This window comes from Podarcis melisellensis (genome assembly GCF_964234715.1).
Source record: "Podarcis melisellensis genome assembly, chromosome: 18".
Lineage (NCBI taxonomy): Eukaryota > Metazoa > Chordata > Lepidosauria > Squamata > Lacertidae > Podarcis > Podarcis melisellensis.
The window spans coordinates 10,296,427-10,316,646 of record NC_138536.1 but is presented as its reverse complement, the minus strand read 5'-3'; the positions used below and the strand labels follow the sequence as shown (position 1 = coordinate 10,316,646).

General features: G+C 47.7%; 1 protein-coding gene across 2 annotated transcripts in view; it reads right to left on the bottom strand.

Moving 5' to 3' along the window:
- The window catches only part of COMP (cartilage oligomeric matrix protein), a 43,256-nt gene extending 25,669 nt beyond the window's left edge, over positions 1-17,587 (bottom strand). The window contains exons 1-5 of one of the 2 annotated variants that reach the window (XM_081895514.1): positions 17,504-17,587; positions 5,424-5,475; positions 3,770-3,942; positions 2,788-2,925; positions 1,082-1,159 (exon numbers count right to left, since the gene is read on the bottom strand). In XM_081895514.1, coding sequence (XP_081751640.1) covers positions 1,082-1,159; positions 2,788-2,925; positions 3,770-3,942; positions 5,424-5,475; positions 17,504-17,569 — 507 coding nt within the window. In that variant the 5' untranslated portion in view covers positions 17,570-17,587. Of the gene's footprint in view, positions 1-1,081; positions 1,160-2,787; positions 2,926-3,769; positions 3,943-5,423; positions 5,476-6,630; positions 6,749-17,503 lie in introns of those variants that run through there. The other variant, XM_081895513.1, reaches the window with a different exon arrangement.
- Between the last annotated feature and the right edge of the window lie 2,633 nt (positions 17,588-20,220).

Here is a 20,220-nt window from a genome sequence, read left to right as displayed (position 1 = left end):
GCCGATCTTGGGACACCCTTGCTTTTGGGAAACACAGGCCTTTGTGTACCGTTGTTGTAAACAAAAATCTGCCCTTTTATCTCTTATGGGGGACCCAAGAGCCCATATAGAGTCCTTACATAGGTTCCCTATTGGTAGGAGAAAATAACAGAGGCCAACCAGAGAATATTGAGAAGCAAAGCAGCTAGTAAGCCTGATCTTTATTGATCTGTTGCAACAGGGTGCTCCCCTCACCCGCAGGAAAGGAGGAGGACCCAGAACAAAGGTGTGCCTGCCCTTACATAGACATTTTTAATTCCCTGCCCTGGAGCTCAGGACCACCCCTCCATACATCATACATACATCACAGAAGGGGTGTAACCTAAGACCACCCCCAGATACATCATACCTACATCACAGAAAAGGCGGTCTACAGCAGAAATCTGAGTGCGTTGTTTATCTCGTCTGACAGGTTACCTGTTTAATGGCCACTTGATTGGATTGCCTGGGGAGCCTGGCCAGTCTTTTGTAATGATAAATACTTAGTTCCTGAGCCAGGCTCACACCCTTTTTATATCTTAAATGTGCCCTTAAGACAGGATTTGTGAAGGAAAAGACAACGGGGAGGCCTTTCCATTTTCCTTTGACCTTGCAGAGAAAACATTTGGTCAGTTTGGGAATCAAAAATGGTTCCAGGTCGGTCTTCCTGTGCTGATCTATGTACGTGCTTGGCTGGTACACTTATGAACATTTAACCTATATCTAAGACCTCAAAATTCGTATCACACTGTGTGCTTTGTCTTGCTTTCAACGGGATTCTCAGTGTGCAAGCACAGGTCTCTTTCCTTTGCTTTCTTTTGCTTTCTAAACATGAATGAGCAACTGTTGATGCACCTAGCTGTTACCTGGCATAATTTAAATGGGATAGACAGAGCCAGGTGAGAGGCTCTCTCGGGATCATTGTCTGCAGCGAAACTAAAATACATTAGTCAGGAATCTAACATCTTGAGCTGCTTCCCCTTTTGTTGAAAGGAGGGGTGGGGGTTGCCTTTTGCGGCAGGGCAAAAGGAAGGTCTGGTCTGAGGCAACTGCCAATAATTACCCGAGTGTTGATGCAGATGGAATTGGGGACACAGGATCTGGCCATCCCTGTCTCGCACTCGTTGACATCATTGCAGACCTGCGCAGGAAAGAACAGAGAGGGGAGATTGGTGCCTGTTTACCTGGCGGCAAAAACCAGCCAACACGTGTCCTGTTGTGGCAACTTTAAGGGCCAACACGTTTATTATGTCATAAGCTTCCGGGACGGGGCCTGAGTTTCTGCAGTAATAAATCTGTTTGTCCTCAGAGGGGCCGCAAGACCTTTTGGCTGTTTCAAAGGCATGTTGGGGTGATCAAGTATTTGGGAGGATCAATAGCTCCACGGGGAAACACAGACTTGGCCTGCAAAGAGCAACTCCTTCCTTGCATCTCTGCATGTGTGACCACAATAGGTAAAGTCTGCTCTCTAAGGGAGATTCGCCAGCTTAAACGCTGCTCACTCTGCACACCAAAAGGGCTTCAGTAAGTAATTGGACCAAGTGCTAGGGTGAAGATACTGGGGGAAGATGGACCAGAGGTATGCTTGGAACTGAGCGGCCTTGTATAGAGGCACTGCCAGGACTAGAACCCAGAGCCAGGACCCCTGCAGCTGCTCTGTAGCACAGCATCCAAAATGGAAACAGGAGCAGAGATTGCTAGTATCCATTTATTCACCCTGGAACCAAAATCAAGCCGTCAGATATGGTATTTGCTGTCGTTTTCTACTGTCAGCTCACAAACGATTCATAACTGATTTCATACACCCATCCCCATTCTCTTTGAAATGAATGGGGTTGGAATAATGCAATGGCAAATGGATTGTGGCTTCGGGCCCTCGTATTTACGGTCCGCCTCTCCTGGTCTGCCCTGCAGAGGACATTAAGGTCCATGGATAACCATAGTTTAGAGGCCCCAGGCCCTAAGGAAGTCAGACTATCCTCCACCAGGGACAGGGCCTTCTCAGTGATGGCTCCGACCTGGTGGAATGCTCTGTCCCATGAGACCAGGGCCCTGCAGGATTTAACCTCCTTCCGCTGGGCCTGTAAGACAGAGCTATTTCGCCTGGCCTTTAATTTGAATTCAGCCTTCCCTTCTCTTCTCTTCCCTCCCCCTCCCTTTTTATGAAGATCACCCGCTCTGAGATCCCACAGCTAATTCTCCCCTGGCCTCCTCGCTGGCCCAAGTAGGACCAATTCAGCCAGCTAGCCCTGGGGATTATCTAATGCTTATTAGATGGATTTCCCCTAAATTGATTTCTGAACTTTGAATTTTATTGTTATTCATGTTTTTATACTGTATTTTATGCTGCATTTACAATTAAGTGTTTTTAATTTGTTGTTAGCTGCCATGAGCCCGGTTTTTGAACTGGGAAGGGCAGGGTATAAATAAAAAGTTGTTATTATTATTATTATTTATTCTTGTAGGCTACATAATTTCACCAGAGAAGACACGAGAGGCAGATGACATGGCCTTGGGCGGGAGACGAACCGCAGCAGAAGAGAAACAGGCTGTTGGGTGGAACAGGAGGCAATGCCTTCTTCCATCCCTGTTCCTACCAGCCCTCCTGCCTGCAGGCCTCTGGAACATAAACAGGCTGCCTGCCCTGACTTCAAGGAATGGCAAAGAAATGGAAAACTGGGAAGAACCCTGCCCCACCCCCTTCTCTTTCCGCAGCTGTGCTCACCACCCCAATCAGAGAGCAGAAGATCCTACCCTCCGAGGAGTTACCTGCTTGTTTGCCCTGGCGAAAGCTAGACCGACTCCTTCCAGTATGGGACCAGTGTAACCAGTAGGGCAGGGGTTGCAGTGGAAGCCGGGGGCTGTGTTGACGCACTGGACTCTGGGGAAGCAGGGGTTCGCTGCACACTGCAAGGAGAAAAGGTTTCGCTTAGTTGTGCATGATTAGAGCATCACTAAGGGACGAGGGTGGCGCTGTGGGTTAAACCACAGAGCCTAGGAGGTTGGCGGTTCGAATCCCCGCAACGGGGTGAGCTCCCGTTGCTCGGTCCCAGCTCCTGCCAACCTAGCAGTTCAAAAGCACATCAAAGTGCAAGTAGATAAATAGGTACTCCAGTGGGAAGGTAAACGGCGTTTCCGTGCGCTGCTCTAGTTCGCCAGAAGCGGCTTAGTCATGCTGGCCACATGACCTGGAAGCTGGACGCCGACTCCCTCGGCCAATAAAGCGAGATGAGCGCCGCAACCCCAGAGTCGGCCACAACTGGACCTAATGGTCAGGGGTCCCTTTACCTTTATAGCATCGCTATAACAGTGGCTTTCAAACGGGTGTGTGTGTGTGTTTGCGGTTCTGATAACACCATTTGGGACACTGGCTTGCATTCCTTCCTTTGCTCCACTACCCCCTCCCATGGCAATCTCTTTGGATCGGGTCCTTCCTCCCCCCCCCCATCACATTCTCAGTTAGAGCAAGGTGAAAATGAGGGCCGTGAGCTTGTCCAACATGCCTCCCCCACTGTGTGAATCATGAACAGCTCCCATAATTCTATGGGGTTCTAGAATTGGAAAGGAGACAATTTGTTATAGGGGTGGGGCCTAATCCTTTTGCTCTGAGAAGAACTGTGTGTGTTTGCGGGGGACAGGGGAACCCAAGCCAATCTTAGGGCTTGCCCTCCACCCCCAAGCCAGTTGAGGAAAAAAAGATCTATGGCTTTCTCCCATCTTTTACGCAGAAGGAGAGGGGGACCCTCCTGACCTCATCGATGTCGGTGCAGTGGGTCCCGTTGCCCGTGTAGCCCAGAGGGCAGGCCCCGCAGCGGAAGCCGGTGGGGGTGTCTGTGCAGGTGACCCCCGGGAAGCAAGGATTCGGGTAGCAGCGATTAAGAGCCGCCACACTGATGCCGGGTCCAGTTGCTCCTGTACCGATCCCTGGAAGACAAGGAAACAAAGGCATTAGGCTGCCACCACTGGAGGCTGGTCTGTTAGGGGCGAATGGGGCACTGCCCCACCAACCACAGTCATCTCCCTCCTCTCTGCCTTCTCCCTCACAGCCAGCTGGTCGCCAGATTCCTCTTCCTTTGTCTCAAACCACGTTTAAGGTAAAGGGACCCCTGACCATTAGGTCCAGTCATGGCCAACTCTGGGGTTGCGGTGCTCATCTCGCTTTATTGGCCGAGGGAGCCGGCGTACAGCTTCCGGGTCACGTGGCCAGCAGGACTAAGCCGCTTCTGGCGAACCAGAGCAGCGCACGGAAACGCCATTTACCTTCCCGCCAGAGTGGTACCTATTTATCTACTTGCGCTTTGACATGCTTTCGAACTGCTAGGTTGGCAGGAGCAGGGCCCGAGCAACAGGAGCTCACCCCGTCGTGGGGATTCGAATCACCGACCTTCTGATCAGCAAGTCCTAGGCTCTGTGGTTTAAACCACAGCGCCATCCGCGTCCCTCAAACCACGTTAACACCATACATTTAAAGCATTATGGCGCCACTTGAAACAGCCATGGCCTGAGGCGAGATGAGCGCCGCAGCCCCATAGTCCCCTTTGACTGGACTTAACCGTCCAGGGAACCTTTATCTAACCACTGAGCCTCTTGGGCTTGCTGATCAGAAGGTCAGCGGTTCGAATCTCCGCAACAGGGTGAGCACCCGTTGCTCGGTCCCTGCTCCTGCCAACCTAGCAGTTCAAAAGCATGTCAAAGTGCAAGTAGATAAATAGGTACCGCTCCAGCGGGAAGGTAAACGGCGTTTCCATGCGCTGCTCTAGTTCGCCAGAAGCGGCTTAGTCCTGCTGGCCACATGACCCGGAAGCTCCCTTGGCCAATAAAGCGAGTTGAGCGCCGCATCCCCAGAGTCATCCGCGACTGGACCTAAGGGTGAGGGGTCCCTTGACCCGTGTGGTGCTGATAATGCCAGGTTGCAGGTTTGATCCCCACATGGGGCAGCTGCACATTCTTTCTGCCTTGCAGGGGATCAGATGAGATGATGCTCAGAATTGCTATGTGCTGGAGCAGGACTAGCGTCTGCCATTAGTGGGCTACCAGGGAGCAAGGGAGAGGGGAAAAGGCCGAGCTGGCTGTCCTTCAGCTGCAGCCAGGCAGAAATTGCAGTGCACACCCAGCCATGCGCTATTAGGCGATTAGGGGCCACGCCTTGGGTGGTGCTCTCAGGCGGCAGCGCTCTGGCCCCTTACGGCTGGCTGGTTGCACCTGGCAGGTGAGATGAAATCTGGTTGGAATAAGGACCCTGTGGTCCTCTCCCGGGGACGCCTGGGGGCCAGGATGCCTCTGGGCATGCACAAAGCGCCATTCGCTCCAATTGCTAGCTATTAAGGAATGCATTTCATTTTTAACTCTTCCAAGAAATGGGCTGCAATGTGTTGGGTCTGTATGGAGATAACTTTGACACGTACCACAAGCATCGCACTCCATCACCGTGTTCTTCAGGAAGGTGAGTTCCTTGATCTGCAAAACAACAGTGAAAATAAACACCAGTTTACAGTCCCTTCCTTGGTGATTGGGGGTGGGGTAGAGTGGGGGGAGGAAAGCTCAGCTTCGGACTCAAGGACAAGTACACAAAAGCAGAGCTGAGCTGAAATGTCCCAGGCGCCGTGCTTCCGAGAAAAAATATTTTTGAGGTTTTTCTTCTTCTGAACCTCCTAGAAAAAAAGAAAGCCCTTTGCAAAAGTTGCTCTCAGTATTGTTCTGTCCCAACCTTGTGGGGTGGTTGTTGCTAATAATAATAATAATAATAATAATAATAATAATAATAATAATAATTATAGCCTGCCCTTCCCGGTTCAGAAAACCGGGCTCAGGGCGGCTAGCAACAAATTTAAGACACTTAATTGATGCAACAAAAAACAGCAAAAATAGAGCACAAAATGTAAATAGCAATAAATTCAGAATTCAAAAATCAATTTAGGGGGAAAATCCATCCAATAAACATTAGATGATCACCAGGGCTAGCTGGCTAAGTTAGTCCTATTTTATAAAAGCTTTTATTAACTTTTTGAAAGAAACAAAAAATACAGTCAACAGAAGTAACAAAATGCAACATGATGGTTGTTCCATCAAGATTGGAAACAGTCCTGATGAAATCCAGACATGCAGTATGGTGGATCCTAACATTTTAGGTGGGCAACCCAGCCAGATGGGGTGTAGTAAAATTGAATTTAAACTTCACACTAATAAGCCTCTCCAAAGATTTCCATCCGTTCTCCAAGTGTGTGTTGTGTTACTAATAGGGATGTGGGTGGAGCTGTGGTCTAAACCACTGAGCCTCTTGGGCTTGCTGATCAGAAGGTCGGCGGTTCGAATCCCCACGATGGGGTGAGCTCCCGTTGCTCTGTCCCAGCTCCTGCCAACCTAGCAGTTCGAAAGCACATCAGCGCAAGTAGATAAATAGGTACCACTGTGGCGGGAAGGTAAACAGCATTTCTGTGGGCTCTGGCTTCCGTCACGGGGTCATGTTGTGCCAGAAGTGGTTTACTCATGCTGGCCACATAACCCAGAAAGCTGTCTGCGGATAAAGGCCGGCTTCCTCGGCCTGAAAGCAAGATGAGCGCCACAAGCCCTGAGTCGCCTTTGAATGGACTTCACCATCCAGGGGTCCTTTACCTTTCTGCCTTTACGTGTCATGTACCACCCCTGGTTTCTGGGATGTATCCAACTAAATATCCAGACCATACATTTAAAGCAGTTTTATACCACTTTAAACAGTCATGGCTTCCCTCCCAAAGAATCCTGGGAGCTGTAGTTTGTTAAGGGTGCTGAGAACGGCCCCATTTCCTTTACAGAGTTATAATTCCCAGAATTCCCTGGAAAGAGCAACTGACTGTTGCGTTTCGCATTGACTGCTGATTCCTATGTGGAATAATAATAATAATAATAATAATAATAATAATAATATCTAATCCTGTTTCGAATCCGCCACCCCAATTTCCCCCCGCTTTCTGGCCTTGCTGTCTTTAGTAGCAGTCTATATTGATGAGGCCAGAACATAATTTTTGGAGGGGAGGGGGCTGCCATTTTTCTCCCATGATGCCCCGGGATGATGCTAGAATGCTGCAGCTGGATTGGTGACTGGGAGCGGCTGTGGGGACCATATAACACCGGTCCTGAAAGACCTACTTTGGCTCCCAGTACGTTTCCAAGCACAATTCAAAGTGTTGGTGCTGACCTTGAAAGCCTTTGAGACTACAATTCCCATCATCCCTGACCACTGGTCCTGCTAGCTAGGGATCATGGGAGTTGTAGGCCAAAAACATCTGGCGGGCCGAGGTGGAGGAAGCCTGCCCTAAATGGCCTCGGCCCAGTAGACCTGAAGGAGCGTCTCCACCCCCACTGTCCAGCTCCGAGGGCCTTCTGGCAGTTCCCTCGCTGTGGGGGCTTTTTGGTAGTGGCGCCCGCCCTGTGGGACACCCTCCGATCATAAGAAACTATAGAGATAAGAACTGTTAATGTTTTTCATGATATCTTACTGTGTTTTAATTTGTTGGAAGCTGCCCAGAGTGGCTGGCGCAACCTAATAATAATTAATAATAATAATAATAATAATTTGCTGACACCAGCTGACGATGTACCCTTTTTGCAGAGCCATAGCTACAGGGGCTGGGGACACGGGTGGCACTGTGGGTTAAACCACAGAGCCTAGGACTTCCCGATCAGAAGGTCGGCGGTTCGAATCCCCAAACGGGGTGAGCTCCCGTTGCTCAGTCCCTGCTCCTCCCAACCTAGCAGTTTGAAAGCACATCAAAGTGCAAGTAGATAAATAGGTACCACTCTGGCGGGAAGGTAAATGGTGTTTCCGTGCGCTGCTCTGGTTTGCCAGAAGCGGCTTAGTCATGCTGGCCACATGACCCGGAAGCTGTATGCCGGCTCCCTCGGCCAATAAAGCGAGATGAGCGCCGCAACCCCAGAGTCGGCCACGACTGGACCTAATGGTCAGGGGTCCCTTTACCTTTACCTTTAGCTACAGGAGCAGGGGGCCAGTTGTTGTTGTTTTTGCCCTGGGTGAAACCTCCAGAGGGGCGCCATCGAGGCTCCCAACCTGTTGGTGTGTGTGTACACAAATGTGCACGGGGGTGGATGCCAATCTGGGTCTTTGACCCGGGTAAAATAAAGCCTAGTTTTGCCCCTGCTTTTTGCCCAGGTAACGAGGCCAAATGCCAATTAATGTATTCCCAGTGTGTGCCGTTTTGAGTTTCCTAGGGGCATTCCTGGAAAAAACGAGGGACTCTCTGTTAAAACTGGCTTGGTAGATAAAGTCTGGACCTTGTTCCCGTCTGGATTTGGCCTTGAAGGCAGGAAGAACTACCCCAGCCGGGGAACAGCAGAAGGTCTACTTGAGGTAATCACCTCATCCGGCACAAGGCTGGAGGGTCACCGTTTGCTTTCCAGCTTGCAATTAAACTGTTGCCAACGCGTTGCGGTTTTTAAAGAAGCTTTAATCTAACCCAGACCTTCCTGTAAAGCTGGGCGGTGCAGGCCTAAAGGGACCCGTGGTGGTTTTAGCTTCCACTGCCAGATTTTTTATTTATTTTATTTTATTTTTGCGTTTTGTGGGTGGATGGTTTGTATATTTCAGGAGCAACCGACAAACACCGTCCAACCTCAAAGTGACAAGGGCATGCGCGACCTTATTTTGGAGATATGCCCCTTTTTGAAAACGTATCTTTCGAAAGGGCAGAGGCTGAAGATGGATGGGTGTGCAGTTGGAAGAGAGCAGCGCAAGAGCTTGTGAAAAGTTCCTTTTCTTTTTATTCAGAAATGGCAGAGCAGAGGAATAACCTTGTGAAGTGAAAGGATAAGAAACTCTGTCTCGCCAGAGTGGTGCATACTCTAGTTATCTCCTGCTTGGACTACTGCAATGCGCTCTACGTGGGGCTACCTTTGGAGGTGATCCAGAATGTGGGAGCTAGACTGGTGACTGGGAGTGGCCGCCAAGACCATATAACACCGGCCCTGAAAGACATACATTGGCTCCCAGTTATGTTTCCGAGCACAATTAAGTGTTAGTTCTAACCTTTAAAGCCCTAAACAGTCTCGGCCCAGTATACCTGAAAAAGCGTCTCCACCCCCATCGTTCTGCCCGGACACTGAGGTCCAGCACCGAGGGCCTTCTGGTGGTTCCCTCACTGCGAGAAGTGAGGTTACAGGGAAGCAGGCAGAGGGCCTTCTCGGTAGTGGCACCCACCCTGTGGAACGCCCTCCCATCAGATGTCAAGGAAATAAGCAGCTATCTTCTTTTTAAAAGACACCCTAAGGCAGCCCCTGTTTAGGGAAGTTTTTAATGTTTAATGCTGTGTTGTTTTTAACACTTAGTTGGAAGCCGCCCAGAGTGGCTGGGGAAACTCAGCCAGATGGGCAGGGTATAAATAATAAATTATTATTCATTATTATTAGTAATAATAATAATAATAATAATAATAATAATAATAATAATAATAATATCTAGATGATTTGGTGACAGCAGTCACGAAATTAAAAGACGCCTGCTTCTTGGGAGAAAAGCAATGACAAACCTAGACAGCATCTTAAAAATTAGAGACATCACCTTGCCAACAAAGGTCCGTATAGTTCAAGCTCTGGTTTTCCCAGTAGCGATGTATGGAAGTGAGAGCTGGACCATCAAGAAGGCTGATCACCGAAGAATGGATGCTTTTGAATTCTGGTGCTGGAGGAGACTCTGGAGAGTCCCATGGACTGCAAGAAGATCAAACCTCTCCATTCTGAAGGAAATCAGCCCTGAGTGCTCACTGGAAGGACAGATCCTGAAGCTGAGGCTCCAATACTTTGGCCACCTCATGAGAAGAAAAGACTCCCTGGAAAAGACCCTGATGCTGGGAAAGATGGAGGGCGCAAGGAGAAGGGGAGGACAGAGGATGAGATGGTGGGACAGTGTTCTCGAAGCGACCAGCATGAGTTTGATCAAACTGCGGCAGGCAGGGGGAGACAGGAGTGCCTGGCATGCTCTGGTCCAGGGGGTCACGAAGAGGCGGACACAACTAAACGACTAAACAACAACAACAAAGATGCTAGGATAGAGAGGATAAGGAAAACAGGAAGACACAATGGGAGGTAAAGGAGGTGCTGTGGGATTGGTGGAAGTCAATGTTTGTTTTTATTTTTAGTGTTTATATTATTAACTTGTAAGATATGGATTTGGGGGGGTTGTATGCTGGTTTTTGTGTTTTGTGTATTGTTATTTTTCGATATTTTTCATGTTGTGTGGAAAATACTAATAAAATTTATTATTAAAAAAAGAAATGGCAAAGCAGTAGGAGCAAGGGAACTGCTTTGTGATATCAAACTAGACCCAACAGTGAGCAATCATGATGCCCCCCCACCCAACAGCACAATAAAGAAAACTATCCCCTGTAATATGCTTCTAGTTGAAGGTAGGCTGTTCCTGATGGTGGAAGCTCAACTGACAGCAGCAAAGTGCCAAATTAATTGTTAGTGCTGGGCCCGTAAGTTGCCATAAGCCCCCCGTCTTCCTCAAGTGTAGTGGATTTTTGGAGAGGGGGTAATCTGGGTTTAATGGGTATGATATTAATGAATGTGATGGGCGGGAATAAATTAAGATGACTTTATGTAGAAATGATTTCTTGGGGCGAGTGAGCACATGTGACTGAAGGGGAATTGAACTGATCTGAAGCAAGGAGGGTTGGGAAATTAATTTGGGGGGGGCGGGTCTTTGTGTAAATGAAAAGAAGAACGAACTAGGTGTGGGTAGCAAATGCATTGAATAATTCATCTGGGCTGATGTGGGTGGGGGATTATCCTGCTTTGCCCTTCCGTGACACTGAAAATCCAAATTTTAACTCCAGGCAATAGAAACGGCTACGTTTATGCTCCAATCGGACCAAAAATTATTAAAAGAACGGGGATGTGCTAAAGAGTATATGAAAAAACATTGCTCTGGAGTAAGTATATCGGTATGTAATGAATGAAGCTTTGCAGGGTTAAAGAAAGAGAAAAATGGTGCAAGAAGTATAAAGATCTACATTAGACACAACAATTGAGAAAGAGTAAAAATTTCGAGGTCTTAGAACAAAGGAAGGAAGTCAATATGTGTATACGTACATAACGATTAACATGATGATATGGTTTTATTTGTAGATGTGTGTTTTCGGTTTCTGTTGTTTTTTTCTCATTTTTTTTCTTGTTCGTACTGCTTTATTTTGGATTTAATGTTTGTAGTTTTTGTTGTAATTAAAAAAAGAAACGGCTACGTTTATGCAGACCTCATTGTCCTCGTAAACCCCAAATCTTTTACGTAACCCAGCCATACGACCAGACAGCCCACACCTTCTTGTTCCTCCCCAGAAGCTGCTCTGTGCAGAGGTAGCCTGCCTCTGACCTTGGAGGCTCTACCGAGCCACTGAGGCAAGCAGCCGCTAAAAGACTTTGCCCATGTTGATTCCCCCCCACAAAGCCTTAAGAACGTAAGCAGATCGGGCCAAACAGGGCCCCAAAGGTCCAGCATACTGTTCTTGCAGTGGCCAGTGTTTCCTGGGATAAGTACTCAAAAACATCGCTGCCTTCTACTGCGGAGGCAGCGCATATAGCCAATGTGGCTGGTAGCCACTGTGATGATAAATAATAATAATTATTATTATTTATACCCCACCTTCCCGGTTCAAAAACTGGGCTCAGGGTGGCTAATGACAAATTTAAAACACTCTAAAACAATTATAGGGACACGGGTGGCGCTGTGGATTAAACCGCAGAGCCTAGGACTTGCCGATCGACAGGGTGAGTTCCCGTTGCTCGGTCCCTGCTCCTGCCAACCTAGCAGTTCGAAAGCACGTCAAAGTGCAAGTAGATAAATAGGTACCACTCCGGCAGGAAGGTAAATGGCGTTTCCGTGCGCTGCTCTGGTTCGCCAGAAGCAGCTTAGTCATGCTGGCCACATGACCAGCTCCCTCGGCCAATAAAGCGAGATGAGCGCCGCAACCCCAGAGTCGGCCACGACTGGACCTAATGGTCAGGTGTCCCTTCCCTTTCCCTTTAAAACAATTATAAAAGCAGCATAAAATATGGTATAAAAACATGAATAACAATAAAATTCAAAAATCAATTAGATAATCCCCAGGGCTAGCTGGTTGAATTGGTTCTACTTGGGCCAGCGAGGAGCCCAGGGGAGAATTAGCTGTGGGGTCTCAGAGCGGGTGATCTTCATAAAAGGGGAGGGAAGGAAGGGGAATAAAAGATCAGGCTGAATTCAAATTAAAGCCTTTTCCTCCATGAATAGGGGGTCAGTGATGGGGAGAGGGCCAATGCTTTCTGTTCTCCCAGTGGGCACATGGATGCCATTATCGGAAGCCCATAAGCAAGACCTGAGTTCAAGAGCACTCTCCCCTCCTTCATAAAAGGGCTTTCTTTCTTTTTGAAAAGACAGCCCCTGATGGACTGGACTGCAAGGTCCATCTGTCCCCCGGCGTGGTCTCTCTAATGAGAGGCTTGTGAGCAGAAACCGGAGGCTTTTCTCCTGGGCATGGTTGGCCAATTGGTGCCAAAGAAGGATAGGACATTTTTTATGTATGCTACTACAGCAGCAAGAATTCTTCTGGCAAAGTATTGGAAGATGCAAGAACTACCTACTCTGGAAGAATGGCAGACAAAGGTGACAGACTTTATGGGACTGGCAGAGATGACCGGCAGAATCCGCGACCAGGGGAAAGAGACAGGGGAAGAGGACTGGAAGAAATTTAAAATATATCTTTAAAATTGTTGTAAAATTGAGGAGTGTTAAGATGTCAAGGGGTAAGAACTAGAGAATTACAGCTGTAACTAATAAGTTTAAGGAAAATTAATGGAAGGGAACTAGTAGATAAACTGACTAATGGGTTGCTAAAGAACTGTAAAACAAGGATGCAATGAAAGGGAGGTATGGGGAAGTCGGAGGAAAGAAGGTGTATGAAAATAACATTATGATTTAAATGTTTTGTATGTATTTGCTTTTTTGTTCTGTTTGTGTGTTTTTATTATATGTTTAAAAAATGAATATTTTTTTTTTTTTAAAAAAGAGAGGCTTGTGAGCAGAGGAGTCCCAGCTGCCTGGGGAAGCTCTGACTTCATCTCGGCAAGGACGGCCGGAGAGGAACGCACGGTGGCGACACCCCCGGAGGCCCCCCGGCTCCGCAAGAGTTTGTCCTGGCACAGAGAGGGCCAGTCTGCTTTTCCAGTTTGCTGGCAGGGAGAGGCGGCCAGGGAGGCGGGGGTGGAAGGGAAAGAGCGTCTGGAATGTGGAGTTACACAAGAGAAAGGCAGCCGGACAAAGCAGACTTTGGATGGCTAAGGGCGGAAGACCCCCAGACGATGCTTCGCCCTCGTAGCATCGGGGCAGCCATCTTGCTGCATGCCCTCCAACATTCAGACCTCACCTGGAGTACTGTGTCCAGTTCTGGGCACCACAGTTCAAGAAGGACACTGACAAACTGGAACGTGTCCAGAGGAGGGCAACCCAAATGGTCAAAGGCCTGGAAACGATGCCTTATGAGGAACGGCTAAGGGAGCTGGGCATGTTTAGCCTGGAGAAGAGGAGGTTAAGGGGTGATATGATAGCCATGTTCAAATATATAAAAGGATGTCACATAGAGGAGGGAGAAAGGTTGTTTTCTGCTGCTCCAGAGAAGCGGACACGGAGCGATGGATCCAAACTACAAGAAAGAAGATTCCCCCTAAACATTAGGAAGAACTTCCTGACAGTAAGAGCTGTTTGACAGTGGAATTTGCTGCCAAGGAGTGTGGTGGAGTCTCCTTCTTTGGAGGTCTTGAAGCAGAGGCTTGACAACCATATGTCAGGAGTGCTCTGATGGTGTTTCCTGCTTGGCAGGGGGTTGGACTCGATGGCCCTTGTGGTCTCTTCCAACTCTATGATTCTATGATTTCTCCAGTGGGAACAGGGGTGTCCTAAGGGAAAGCGGGATGTTCTGGGATCAAATCATAAACCGGGATGGCTTCTGTCAATCCAGGACTGTCCCTGGGAAATAGGGGTGTGATAGGAATTTAGAGGTCTTAAAGGTAAAGGGACCCCTGACCGTTAGGTCCAGTCGTGGTCGACTCTGGGGTTGCGGCGCTCATCTCGCTTTACTGGCCGAGGGAGCCAGCGTATAGCTTCCGGGTCATGTGCGTCACCCGCATCTTAGATATATGTTAAATGTTCATAAGTGTACCAACCAAGCACATACATAGATCAGCACAGCAAGACCGACCTGAGACCCTTTTGATTCCCAAACTGACCAAATGTTTTCCCTGCAAGGAAGGGAAGGGGGTCAGGAAACCTCCCCATTGTCTCTTTCCTCGCAAATCCTGTCTTAAGGGCACATTTAAGATATGAATAGGGTGTGAGCCTGTGACATGGCCCAGGGACTAAGTATTTATCATTACAAAAGACTGGCCAGGCTCCCCAGGGTATCCAATCAAGTGAGCATTAACAGGTAACGTGTCAGACAGGAGATAAACAACGCGCTCAGATTTCTGTTGTAGACCGCCTTTTCTATGATGTAGGTATGATGTATCTGGGGTGGTGGTCTTGGGTTACACCCCTTCTGTGATGTATGTATGATGTATGGAGGGGTTGTCTTGAGCTCCAGGGCAGGGAATTTAAATTGTCTATATAAGGCCTTGCGCACCATTGTTCTGGGTTCCTCCTCCTTTCCTGCGTGTGAGGGGAGCACCCTCTTGCAACAGTTCAATAAAGATCAGGCTTACTAGCTGCTTTGCTTCTCAATATTCTCTGGTTGGCCTCTGTTATCTTCTCCTACCAATAGGGAACCTATGTAAGGACTCTATATGGGCTCTTGGATACCCCATAAGGGAAAAAAGGCAGATTTTGATCACAACAAGGGCACTTGGAGGGCCTAGGATGCTGGAAAAAAACACCCTCTGGGAAGCCAATGTGCTTCTCCTCTGCTATGTGGCATAGAGAGTCTGTTATGCTAACATTCCCGGTAATGCCAAACGCGGGTGTCCAGTGCCAACAGGGGCTGGAGCCCAGAGAAGGACCGTTGAGAAAGTGGGGCTTGAATCTCACTGGTGGGTTTTCTGCAATGGGCATCTGATGGTCAGAGACCTACCCTTCCTTCTCCCCCTGGAGATTTGTTTGCTCCTAACTGGAGAGGCAGGACATAAGCAGAGATCTTTCGGGTGGGCCAGAGGGAAATTCCACCCGGCATTTTGTTTCCGATGGGTGTGCAGCAAGGCACCTCTGGGGACGAGTAGACAAGCAAGGCAAAGTAAGGCAAAAGCAGCTCCTCCCAAACTCGCCGCTGTCCTGTGGTCTGTCCCAATAATCGAGTCCTGGGGGTGGATAAATTAATTGGTCTAAATAAGGGGTGGGGAACTGTGGTGCGCCCACAGCCTAATTTCCAGTGCCATGGGGGGGGGGGAATGAGTGGAGTGATGGAAGGAAGCTGAGGGGGGGGGCCTCTTCACACATCAGGGCTGCTCTGTCTGTCTCTTATTGGGTGGGAAAGAATATGTCATTGCTTTTCTCCCAAGAAGCACGAAATTAAAAGACGCCTGCTTCTTGGGAGAAAAGCAATGACAAACCTGGACAGCATCTTAAAAAGCAGAGACATCACCTTGCCAACAAAGGTCCGTATAGTTAAAGCTCTGGTTTTCCCAGTAGTGATGTATGGAAGTGAGAGCTGGACCATAAAGAAGGCTGATTGCCGAAGAATGGATGCTTTTGAATTCTGGTGCTGGAGGAGACTCTTGAGAGTCCCATGGACTGCAAGAAGATCCAACCTCTCCATTCTGAAGGAAATCAGCCCTGAGTGCTCACTGGAAGGACAGGTCGTGAAGCTGAGGCTCCAATACTTTGGCCACCTCATGAGAAGAGAAGAGTCCCTGGAAAAGACCCTGATGTTGGGAAAGATGGAGGGCACAAGGAGAAGGGGATGACAGAGGACGAGATGGTGGGACAGTGTTCTCGAAGCTACGAACATGAGTTTGACCAAACTGCGGGAGGCAGTGGAAGACAGGAGGGCCTGGCATGCTCTGGTCCAGGGGGACATGAAGAGGCGGACATGACTAAACGACTAAACAACGACAAAAAGATAGATAGACAGACAGACAGATAGATAGATAGATGATAGATAGATAGATAGATAGATAGATAGATAGATGATAGATAGATAGATGATAGATGATAGATAGATGATAGATAGATGATAGATAGATAGATAGATAGATAGATAGATAGATAGATAGATAGATGATAGATAGATAGATAGATAGATAGATAGATAGATAGATAGATAGATAGATGAGATAGATAGATAGATAGATAGATAGATAGATAGATAGATAGATAGATAGATAGATACCGTAGATAGATATAGATATAGATAGATTAGATAGATAGATAGATAGATAGATGATAGATAGAGATAGAAATAGATAGATGATAGATATGAATGACCCTGTCTACTTTTAGCCCCTGACAGATTATCCCCAAGGGAATGTGACCCTTAATAGATTTTATTTATTTTTTTAAAAGCTCCCTCTCTCCCTTTCAGGAGATTTGGGAGGCCTTGGATTGGCCCAGACTTTCACTCTTCAGGATCAGGATCCTTGCCATGTTCTCCCAGGTCACAATATCATAATTGCCATAGCTGTCAACCTTCGCTTTTTTGGCAGGAAATTCCCTTATTCCAGAGCAGTTTCCTGCTGCTTCCTGCTGCTATCCCAGATTGTTAGATATCCCATAGACTGTCCCCGGGACAGGTGAGGCTGCTGATCCCTTATTTTCGAGGCTGCTGATCCCTTATTTTCAAATCTGAAAGTTGACAGCTATGGTAATTGCTTCTTGTCCATTATAATTAGGGCTACAGAATCCGTTCTCGGGGTGCTCTCAAACGGTAGCCCTGCTCAAACAGACCCACTGAAATGAAAGGACACGGTTTACTCCAGTCCATTAGTTTAGGTGCATGCAATGCTGAAGTGGCTTCCCCAGGTGTGACACCTAAAGTAAGGTTACCAGACGTCCCCGTTTCCCAGTCCCCATACAAAATCCATTGAAGTTGAAAAGTGTCCCCGGATTCATTGGAAAAAAATCTGGTAACCTTTACCTAAAGCCAGGATCTGGCATCTGGGGTGGGATGCTGACCAACGTCGCCCTGCAGCCTGCATCCTCCACCTGCAGTTTTTTTGCAAGTTTCTAGTCCTTATGAAAGCTTGGCAAGCACTAGAGAACACTGCTAATGAGGAAAACCCTGCCGCTTGGGTTGGATAGAGGTGACCCCATGCAAAACAAATTATCGCTCTACTAACAGTAGAATCCTGAAATAATTATCAAATGCTTAAGGATAACCGTTGTTGTTGTTATTAAAAAAAGATCTGGTATGCAAATAGCCTGTGTGCAATTAGTACATAATTTGATGGTGGGGAATGGCTATGCAGGGTTCAGATGTTTTAATCTTTTCCTCCTTTTTAACTTAAAAGGAGGAGGGTGCAACTGGCTTCGCGCCTCCCTTACCTGCTGTTTCAGCAGTTCTGTGATCTGCCGCAGAACCTGGTTCGTCTCCCTCATCTCCGAGAGCATCTGGGGTGAAAGGTCTCCGCCTGCAATGAGAATGCATCGGATATTTTCCTGTAAATTCAGGGCGCAAGAGAATCACGGGGCTGACTCTGAGCTAAGGCGCCTGCTGAGCCCAATATTCAGCCTTTTGAACACAATTATCTGACCATTTGGGATGCGGGTGGCGCTGTGGGTTAAACCACAGAGCCTAGGACTTGCCAATCAGAAGGGTGGCGGTTCGAATCCCCACGACGGGGTGAGCTCCCATTGCTCAGTCCCTGCTCCTGCCAACCTAGCAGTTCAAAAGCACATCAAAGTGCAAGTAGATAAATAGGTACCACTCCGGCGGGAAAGTAAACAGCGTTTCTGTGCGCTGCTCTGGTTTGCCAGAAGCGGCTTAGTCCTGCTGGCCACATGACCCGGAAGCTGTACGCCGGCTCCCTTGGCCTATAGAGCGAGATGAGCGCTGCAACCCCAGAGTCGGTCACGACTGGACCTAATAGTCAGGGGTCCCTTTATCTTTATATCTGACCAGTTAGAAATCTCAGGGGAGCTGCCTGCCTGAGTCACTTCAGAGAAACCATGAATTGGGAACAAGGTATATAGCAGTTAATCAGAGAAGCCATCTTCAGTCACGCTCTGTGAAAGTAAAGCACCAAAACCAGGTCCCCCTCTCTTTTTACAATTAAAATCTGCCCACTTGTAGTTAAACTTTCAATCAACTTTTGTTTTAGTTGATTAATCTATTCACAGAGATAATTCAGTTTGGTGGCACCTGAGACCCAACCCCTACTCCCTGCTCTTTGTCCAGCCAGCCGCCCCAACCAATCAACTCCTGCTGTTGCTGTCCAGCAACAGGTAGCTTGCATCTGAATAGGGAGGTTCCATTTTAGCTATCTTCTCCATGAATTTATCTAATTCCCCCTCCCCACTTTAAGGCCACCTGGCTGCTGCAGCAGCAACATCTTGTGGCAGTGAGTTCCACAAGTTAAATTATCTGCTGAGTGACATAGTGAAATTCATTTTGTGGATTGGTTGAAATTAAACGGATGAACCCAAGTGAGGAAGTACTATGCAAGAGAGAGGATACACACACACACACACATTTCTATCCACTTTTTCTTCATCTATACTTTATTTAATCAAGTACCTTCATAATCACTTCCCCCCGTTAAATGAAAACCTCCATTTTTTTTTAAGGGGAGGACCTATAGCCTAGTGGGTAGAGCAGGTTCAAACCCGGCACCTCCAAGGAATATCTCCTTGCCTGAGCTCTTGGGAGAGCTGCTGCCAGTCAGTGCAGACAAGACTGCACTAGATGAGCTAATGGCGGCTTCTTGTATAGGGAATAATAGAATTGCAGAGTTGGAAGGGACCACGAGGGTCATCTAGTCCAACCCCCTGCAATGCAGCCTGGAGCTTAAACACACGGCCCTGAGTTCAAGGGCCCTCACGCTCTGCGGCAGGCATTGGCAAACTCAGCCCTCCAGATGTTTTGGGACTACAGCTCCCATCATTCCTAGCTAGCAGGACCAGTGGTCAAGGATGATGGGAGTTGTAGTCCCAAAACATCTGGAGGGCCGAGTTTGCCTGTGCCTGCTCTACGGACCGAGCTATCTCACAACAGGATGCAAATAGAGCCAGGATAACTTTGGTCACCCTTTTCTGCACTTTCCCCATAACTTCTTAACGTCCTTTTTTTAAAGACAAGACAGGGCAGTTTGGGGTGCCCACAATAAGATATAATAATAATAATAATAATAATAATAATAATAATAATAAATTTTATTTATACCCCGCCCTCCCCAGCCAAGACCAGGCTCAGGGCAGCTAACACCAGGTATAAAAACAATTGATTAAAATACAAATTGTGGTATGTGCACATCTGTGGAGCTAAAACTTAAGGGTTAACTGGTGTTTGTGTGTGTGTGTGTGTGTGTGTGTGTGTGTGTGTGTGTGTGTGTGTGTGCCTGCCTGTAATTGCAATTATACAAGTTGTTCCAACCCCAAATTAAGCCCTGGAAACCGGCAGCTTTTGATCCACCCCACCCTGCAAGGTAAATTGTCCAGAAGCAACTTCCACAAGTCCGTTCCTGCTCAAAGTTACAAAGCCTCGGGTTTTTTAGACTTTAAAAGCTTGCAGCTTCCAGTGTTAGGTCATATGCCCCCCCCCAAAAAAAAACCACACACACCCCAGGAGCTATTCTCCAAACCCCACCAAATGACTTGCCCCCACAATTGCAGATCAGTCATTTCAGGTTGTGACTGAGGTGTGACAGGGTATTAAATTCAGGTTGTGACAGGGTATGAAATGCGTCCCTTGAAATTATTATTATTATTATTATTATTATTATTATTATTATTATTATTATTATTATTATTATTGCAATCCAGGACTAGGAGCTGCCTCAGGGAGACCCACTTTTCATTCTGGTTTTGGTAAGAGGAGCTAATCCTCTCTTCCCCCCACCCCAGCAACAACCACCTCCCTCCCTCCCTCCCTCCCTCAATTTTGATCTGCCAGGATGCTGGGCAGGGGGCCTTCTTTGTAGTGGCACCAACACTTTGATCTACTCACTCTCCTCCAAAGCCTTGCCCCTCTAAGACCTCCTACCTGCATCTGTGTTGTTGTTGTTGTTGATGTTGTTGTTGTTAATTTATTTATACCCCACCCA